Genomic DNA, 8562 nt, shown 5'->3' with positions numbered 1-8562 from the left:
ATATTGATACAAATTTGTACTTACTGGTATATCTACCATATACAATACCAGTCAAAAACTGTAGAACAGTTTTCAGTTTTCATATAACCATTAAAAGTATAGGCCTCTCTTTTAATGAAATTGCAAAAAACAAACAAACAGGGTATCAGTGCGTACAGTTCTCTATGCTATCAAAAGACACTTGAAAACTGGAGGAAACTGACAGCAACAGGTCTGGCAGACCCAAAGCTACAACAGGATTAGAAGACAAGTTTCTAAGAGACAACACAAGTGTATCAGCTACTTTAATGAGTTAAACATTTTGAATAAATGTCATTAAACAAGATTTCATGATTTTATGTTCATCTCCAATTGTTTATTTAATTATTTCTATATTTTATACATAAATATTCATTCTATAGAGGTTGTTTCTTCAAGATTGCATATCTATTTTTATAAAAACTTGTTCTTACCGGTATATCTATCATATACAACTACCAGTCAAAAGTTATAGAACACTGACATTTTTCAGTTTTTATTCGAAATTTAAGCAATTTAAGCAGTTAACAACCAGTCAAAAAACTGGAATAGTACAACTGAGTGCAGTAAACTACTAAAGGTCAACTCTCAGCAGCAGAAGAGAAAACTTCTGATTGGTCAACCAAACGAAATACGAATTCCGTTAATGGATTTCGGATCCGAATTTCGTATTTCGGATAAAAAAAAACCTCATCAACTCCAATATTAACAAAGGTATTTTGCTTTTTAACTTCATCATAACGAATGTTCGTAACGGAACGAAATTCCATCAACGGAATTTCGTATTTCCTGCCTGTATGTATTGTAATGCAACCCTCAGCAGCAGCGGATCCGTATTTCGTATTAAAAAAAATCTTGTCATGTTGTTCAACCTCATTTACAGGGCTAATATTAGTTCGTTAACGGAATTTTGTATTTCGGATATAATTCGGAAACTGCAATTCGGATTTCGGATGCTTCCAAATTTACGAATTCCAGGAAAATTCGTACTAATTTCGATTCGTAACAAAACGAATCGCACATGTCTAATAGAGTAATAGAGGATTTGCTGCAAATTTCAATAAAGTCTGAAGTATTGGAATTCTCTGGACAGTGCGGTCTGTTCGTATACTACTACATTCTAAGGTGGAGACGCACCTATTTGACCAGCACCTGGGTAGTCCTGATGGTGGCTAAGGAATTGGAGCGGTGAGATTTCCTTTGGCTCTACATTAGTATAGAGTAATTTTTGAGATTACAAGGCTACTCACATATATTTTCTCAGATTTAAGATTAAGATTAATTTTCAAATCTTTTTTTGACACCATTGTTTGCTATCCTTGTTTGCCCTTAGAAGAGTCATGCTTTACACTGCATAAAGTACTAGAACATTGATGTAGATTCGTAGATTCATTTCCCAAATAGTTTTAAGCTGTTATCAATATTGGATACATAAGGAAATATTTGTATTTGCAGGCCCCATGGTGTATAGCTGCCTTCAATATACAGTATTTTTCTAAATATTACCTTGTGATTTTCTCTCTGACAATCATTTTAATTTAAACATCATAGTTTTGTCAGCATTTGTATATATTTTATATTTTTGGACCAGAAAATTAGCGGTTTCAAGGAGGCTTTGTTGAGGAATATATGCAGAGACAGGTTTTATGTGTATACTATAAGATGTTTTTATATGATTACATTAAGTTAAATGTTTTTAGATAATTTGGTTGGTTTTGAAATTGCACACCCCAATTCCCAGGGATGTGGTGTCATCAGCAAAGGTGTAAATAAGTGACAAAAAGCACCTCGCGCCAAACCCTGTGTAGCTGCAAGCACTATAAGAAGTGTTACCCACTGAATATATCAAATTATAATGAATGTGCTGCGCTTCATCTAGAACAATACATGAACAAATCTCTATAATAAATATGTGCTTAAATAATACATGCAATCAAAAAAGTAATTTGTCCCAAGCGCACCACACTCTTTATCCTTCCACTGTGAAAGTTCTTTGTACAAAGTCCATACGTCAACTCCAATTATCACCCAGGTGCTCCCCCTCTCAGTGGGCCGCTCACCTTATATATAGACCTGAACAGGTCTAGAATCGCTTTAATGGGTCTCCAATCGATCTTATTCAAAGGCCATCTCTCCACAATCGTTGCACAGAAAATGATGTCAGCGTGTCATCACGACCATATCCAATAAAATTGACTTCATCTGGGGCCCTACACGTTACGTCACAATTGACTTCATCTGCGGCCAGATGAAGTCAATTGTGATGTAACGCGTAGGGCGGAGTCTCGCAGACATGGATTGGAGATTGCATGGTCGGCAGCACAGCTCCTGTTTGATCTGTCTTTGCACCCAGAGAACACGGTGACACGGAGAGAGAGTTGTCGAGCATATATTTTATTTGAAGTTTTATGTCTACTTTCCTCATGTGAGTAGTTTTTTAAATAAAGGAGGTTTTTTAATTTTGCGGTTTTACGCTATGGGCTGTTTTTATATTTTATTGGATATGGTCGTGATAACACGCTGACGTAATTTTCTGTGCAATGATTGTGGAGAGATGGCCTTTGAATAAGATCGATTGGAAACCTATTAAAGAGATTCTAGACCTGTTCAGGTCTATTTATAAGGTGAGCGGCCCACTGAGAGGGGGAGCACCTGAGTGATAATTGGAGTTGACGTATGGACTTTGTACAAAGAACTTTCACAGTGGAAGGATAAAGAGTGTGGTGCACTTGGGACAAATCGTGAGCACTATATACATGTGATTCCATTTGTGTATATTTGAACACGGAATATATGATTGAACTTTCCAGAGGACTATTATTATTTATAAGAAGATTCATTGGGAACACTTTTTTGATTGCATGTATTATTTAAGCACATATTTATTATAGACACTTGTTTATGTATTGTTCTAGATGAAGCGCAGCACATTCATTATAATTAGCAAAGGTGTAAATACCTACCACCAGTGATATTATTTGCTTTGATATCATTGATTGGAATGGATCATATGTTTGAGAACTGCATCAGCCCATGTGTGTGATTCTTGAACAACCCATTTCCTTGTCTTGTACATGATACAGGCACCTGTTACAAAGATCTGCCTTGCAAATACTGCTGGTTATTACGTCTTTACCTGCTCAGCATCTCTTCCAACCATCCCCTCTTGAATTCTTTTTGGTACTACGTCTTCACCTGCTCGGCATCTCTTCCAACCATCCCCTCTTGAATTCTGCTTGGTACTACATCCTAACCTGCCTCTGTCCTAGTTCCACAGCAGCTATTCATGTCCTCTCTTCTGTCATGTAGGATACCTGGCAACACGTCTGGTAAAAGCTGCTTTCTCCTAGAGAATCCCTAAGACATGCCTAATATACATAGCAGCAAGGCTGACAAATTCTTCAGAAGTGTAACAATTAATGGTCGTTCTTCCATCTGCACAGCTGGATTAATTCCTGTATCATATTACCAGTTAACTGATAAAGCTTGCTTGTGATCTGAAATCACTGTTTGTTCATGCTAGGTTATTAGATGGCATATTTGAATAAATTCAGAACACACACACTTTTGATGCACCAGTGTCTAAGCTGCTATTCCCTTCCATCCAGCACATGTTATAGCTGTACCTATGGTATTACTTAGAGGCAGGAAACAATAGACAGTATGTACTTTATTTACCTGTATTGGATAAGGTACCAAATATACTGCAAGACATACCATGAGCAGCTGCAACAACAGCACCAGCAAAAGCAGCATGTGTTTGGCCTTTGGTTTCCACCAGGCGCTTGTGATACAGGTGAGGGTTCATCATTTTGTGATTGTTGCCTTTTTCGCATTTCAGCAAGTCCACAGAAGCTAAAAACATCAAAGGACAAGATGTGAGATTCTGTTCATTTATATGACATTATTAAAAATCATTCCAGTCAAAAACATGAGTGCAGGCTATGGGTTTGAAGTAAACATATGCTTTGCACATTCCCCCATTACTTACTTATTTTGCAGCTCTCTGCCTTGGATCCTATGACATAGTTGCACAGAAATGCACAGAAATTCAATAATGGAAGATTTCCTGCAGCAAACTGCTCTGATCGGAGGTACAAGTATGGAGTTGCTCACAAACAGAAGCTGTTAGTACGGGCTCTGTTGCGACAGATGTCTGAAAGGAGGAGATGAAGTGTCTTTACTTTGGACCACTGGGGTCATCAGATGGGAGGTTAGCATTGTAATCTGCAGGGCTGCTGTGATGGGTTATAGGGGGCTTTGGGTAATAGGTGCACAAAAGTACACTTGTCCTAAAACTTGCGCTATATACAAATGTAAAAAATACATGTCCTGCTTTTCAACAGAAATGTATTTTCTCTAAAGTGACTAACAACAACCCAACCTCAAAGCTAACAATGCCCAATTGTCAGTGTGTACATGGACCATTAGTTCTTATATATAATGAAAGTGATGAGTACATTCACCCCTCTTTATGGAGCAGTAGTCACCTCATATAAATTATGAATCAGTAGTAGAGTAGGGTAGGAAATCACTGATTTCTGCTCATATTTGTCTCAGAGGGAAAAAGCACTGTTGAAGATATATTTAGTACGAATAAACAGAACAAGTGGAGGCTAATGTCTCACATATGATGGAATATTATGTTCTATTGAGGAACTGCAATTAGCAAAGTCTTTATTCCCATGCTGAATGGACTGACATATTAAACTGCATACACAAAATTAAGAATTGTTTCATCATAAGGTGTTGATTGCATGTTTAGGTTTTATAAAGAAAGCAATGTGAATAATCAAACATTACAGCAAAACAAAGTTGATTTACAGCATTAAAAACCCCAAGGGGTCTATTTATAACTCTTTAGGCCAGCCATATGCAGGGCTAATGCCATTCATGAGGCATTCCTGTCACTAGATGAAGCGAAGGAGCATAGGAAATTTCTATGCTCCTTGGCTCTACCTTGTGGAGGGATTGTTGTGTGAAGGACATTTGCCAATAGACCCCCAAGTGTTTAACACTAGTGTTTAGCACATTGTATTCAGAGATTTAAATTTGATCTTTATCCAAAAAAAAAAGGATTTTATCCAAAAATAAATAACTAGTAAAAGTGTGCCGATTTCTAAACAGAGATGAATACATTGCACATGATTGTACAACATAGTGTACAGAGTTCATCAGTCTAAGAAATGTATTGTATAGCACACTGTGCATAGTGCAGCAGTTAATGGCACATGGTGTGCTGTTAAGTTGGCAATGGCCAGTGGAGAAGTGCACGGTGCAGTAACAGTCAGTGGAGAGGTGCACAAGTGCAGCAGTGTTCAGTGGAGAAAAGCATTCCGGTGGGCAGAGCCTCGGGCCGCCCCGCCGTGATTGGACGGCGGCGGACCGTAGTGTGCGGCCGTCGGACACCTTACACCGGCGCCCACAACTTCCCCACAAGGTCAGCGCTGCCGCCCTGTGTGGCCTTGTGGGAAATTCGGGCCTGCATGAAAGCAGTAGCAGACAGTCGTGAAGTGTAAGGGGGAAAGTGGCAGTCAGTCAGTGGGGAAGTGTGCGGGTTCAGTGTGGTGAGCCTAGAAATATGCTGTGTGTGCAAAAGTGGTGGAGTCACGAGGCGGCCCAACGAAGTCATCTCGTTGAGTCATCTCATGGCCCAACGAAGTACTGATGGGATGGTCATAATAATCTGCCCACTCAGTGTATATTGTCATATTGTACAAATACGTACTTTGTACTTTAAGACATGTTTTTCAGCAAATGTATTTTATGCTGAACAGTTATAATAAAAGAAAAAAGATTTTATGTATACCTCTTGTTTCATGCAGCAATAAGAGATATAGAGGCCAGCTTCTTTAATAATCCAGCCTCATTGTGCTACCATTAAAGTCCCATCATTTTTCATCTTACTCATAGATTATTGAAGGATGTAGGGAAAAAGGGACATAATATAATTACAGATACTCTTTCAAAAGATTCTATTGGCTGCAATTCCTATTTGTTCATTGGTTTACCACAGACTTACAGAACATGCATCTTACAATACTACCATTTAATGTAGCCCTTAATGATTTAGATGGATTGAGAGAGAAAAGAGAGTGTTATTGCTATTCAGTTAGTGCTATTGATCAGTAACTGAGCTTACTCTTAAATGGTCATTAATGTTTGATTATGGCATTTATCTCCAAATTAATAGGGCATGTCGTTGAAGAATCAGTAGCCAACACATGAATATTTAATAAATATATAGGTCTTGTCTTGCAAAGTAATATATCACACAAACACACGCAAATACTAGCACAAGAAAACTGACTTACTCCTTTTAGTATTTTGCTTGTGATATTTCCCATCTACAGTTGTTATCGAAATAATTCAACGCCATTGCAATTAGGTATATTGGCAAAATTTACAAACTTTCCATTATTTACAATGATGAAATCAAACAAAAGCAGTTGAAAAAGGTCAACACAATAAATGTTTCAAGTGGTTTCCCCAAATACAACTAATAATGCAAATTGTAATGACTTCTGCAGTCTCAAAATTATACAATCACTTCACGGCAAGAATCTTTAATACTTAGGAGAGCACCCTTTTGATGTTCTGACCTGCTGCAAACGGGAAGCATAGCGAGACACCAGCAGCGTTCCTGATGTATTTTAGCCCATTCTTCATGAGCAATGCAGTATGCTATGATTCTTGGGTTTGCCTGCTGCAACCGCATTTCTTCAAATCTTAGCAGAGATTTTCTATGGGGTTCAGGTCAAGTGACAGTGATGGCCCCTGTAAAACTGTCCAGAACTTCTTCTGCAACCAAACCTGGTGGAATTTGAGGTATGCTTATGATCATTGTCCTGCTGGAAGGCCCAATGACGCCCAAGCTTCAGCTTTCTCAGACAGCATGACATTTTCTCCTAGGTTTCTTGATACTTCAATGAATCCATCTTGCTTTCCACAAGCTGCAAGTTTCCAGTGCCAGAAGATGCAAAGCAACCCCATAGCATCACCGAGCCACCACCATGTTTAACTGTAGGCAAAGTGTTCTTTTCAGCGTATGCTTCATTCTTCTTCCTCCAGACATACTGTTGATGCATAGGGCCGAAAAGTTCCAGTTTTGTTTCATCACTCCACAGAAGAGAATCCCAAAATTTCTGTGGCTTATATATATGATATTGAGCATATTAGATCCAGCTTTACTTGTACTTTTGAGACAGTAGTGGTGTACGTCTTGGAGTCCTGGCATGGAAACCTTCTACGTTTGGTACACACCTTACTGTGAAAATTGAAACCTTAGTGCCTGTTGCCACCAAGTTTTGCTGCAGATCTTTTGCAGTCACTCAAGGGTTTTTCTCAACCTGCCTTCTCCGAAATCTCTTGTCAGGGATTCTACAGTATTCAGGGGGCTGAATAATTTTGAGACTGCAGAAGTCATTAAAAGTTGAATTTTCAGTTGAATTTGGGGAAACCACTTGAAACATTCATTGTTTTGAACCATTTCAATTGCTTTTGTTTGATTTGTTCATTGCAAACTGAATTTTGTAATTTTGCCAGTAAACCTGATTTGCAGTGGGGGTAGAATACAACTTTACTTTATACTTTTAAGCACTACATGAGTGAACATTCAATTATTATACTTCAGCCTATGTGACTTGGCAAGTAAAGACACCCCTAGACTGTGATGTCATGGATGCTAACAAAATATTCTCTGTTAGTAAACATCCTACTCCATTCTGTATGCCAGTGTCATTTAGACTGTTTTCCGATTTATGCTACATGCAGTGAGCACATCCTCAATTAGTGGAAAGCCTTCATCAATGGTCATCAAAGGCCTTTGTCTCACATTGATGGTTGTCAATAGGGATGCACCGATACCAGTTTTCCGGTATCGAATACCGATATTTATATTTTGGTATTCACTGATTCCAAATACAAGGAGTCAGTTTCCTGGGAAATCAGGAAGCCGGCATCCCAGCCAATCGCATGGCATCCCAGTCAATCAGGAAAGCGGAAGGCCGGTCATTACCCACAGCCCAGCTTCCTGATTGGCCGGGAAGCCGCCTCCATTTTCCCTTGTGGCACTGCCAGTCAGAGGAAATCTCCCTCTGACTGGAAGTTCCAGTATCTGAATAAAGATCGGAGCATTTGGGCTTGTACGAGTAGTCACCCGAATACTCGGTATCGGCACCGATACTGATACCGATACTAGTATTGGTATCAGTGCATCCTTAGTTGTCACTGTTTGCCTGATGAAGGGACCGTCAATGGTCCATAAATTATGTTGTCTACTAGTAGGACCATGTATTTTTAGCATCTGAATAAAGGTGTTTCAACGCATTGGACCTTGGTGTGAAAGTGACTACTTATGCATTTGGATCCACACAGTGCCATCCGCAGGTCATACAAGAGAGCATCTGCTCCTGGCTCTCTGTTGGCCCTGGCCTCCTCTCCTCAGGCATTGCCCGCCAAATACGGGGAATACGCGGATGTCTTCGAAAAAGCAGGGGCAGGCGCCTTACCTCCCCACAGACCCTACGACTGCCCCATTGAACT

General features: G+C 39.3%; 1 protein-coding gene across 4 annotated transcripts in view; it reads right to left on the bottom strand.

Annotated features, from left to right (window-relative positions):
• The window catches only part of RGS17 (regulator of G-protein signaling 17), a 94116-nt gene that overhangs the window by 46396 nt on the left and 39158 nt on the right, over window positions 1-8562 (bottom strand). For 3 of the 4 annotated variants that reach the window (XM_018560328.1, XM_018560330.1, XM_018560331.1), the window contains exon 2: window positions 3736-3873. In XM_018560328.1, coding sequence (XP_018415830.1) covers window positions 3736-3854 — 119 coding nt within the window. In that variant the 5' untranslated portion in view covers window positions 3855-3873. Of the gene's footprint in view, window positions 1-3696; window positions 3874-8562 lie in introns of all 4 variants that reach the window. The other variant, XM_018560327.1, reaches the window with a different exon arrangement.

The sequence above is a fragment of the Nanorana parkeri genome, unplaced genomic scaffold (genome assembly GCF_000935625.1).
Source record: "Nanorana parkeri isolate BGI_ZX_2015 unplaced genomic scaffold, ASM93562v1 scaffold450, whole genome shotgun sequence".
In the NCBI taxonomy this organism is placed as follows: domain Eukaryota; kingdom Metazoa; phylum Chordata; class Amphibia; order Anura; family Dicroglossidae; genus Nanorana; species Nanorana parkeri.
Note: the sequence above shows the minus strand (reverse complement) of the source record. Positions and strands in the feature narration are given on the sequence as shown.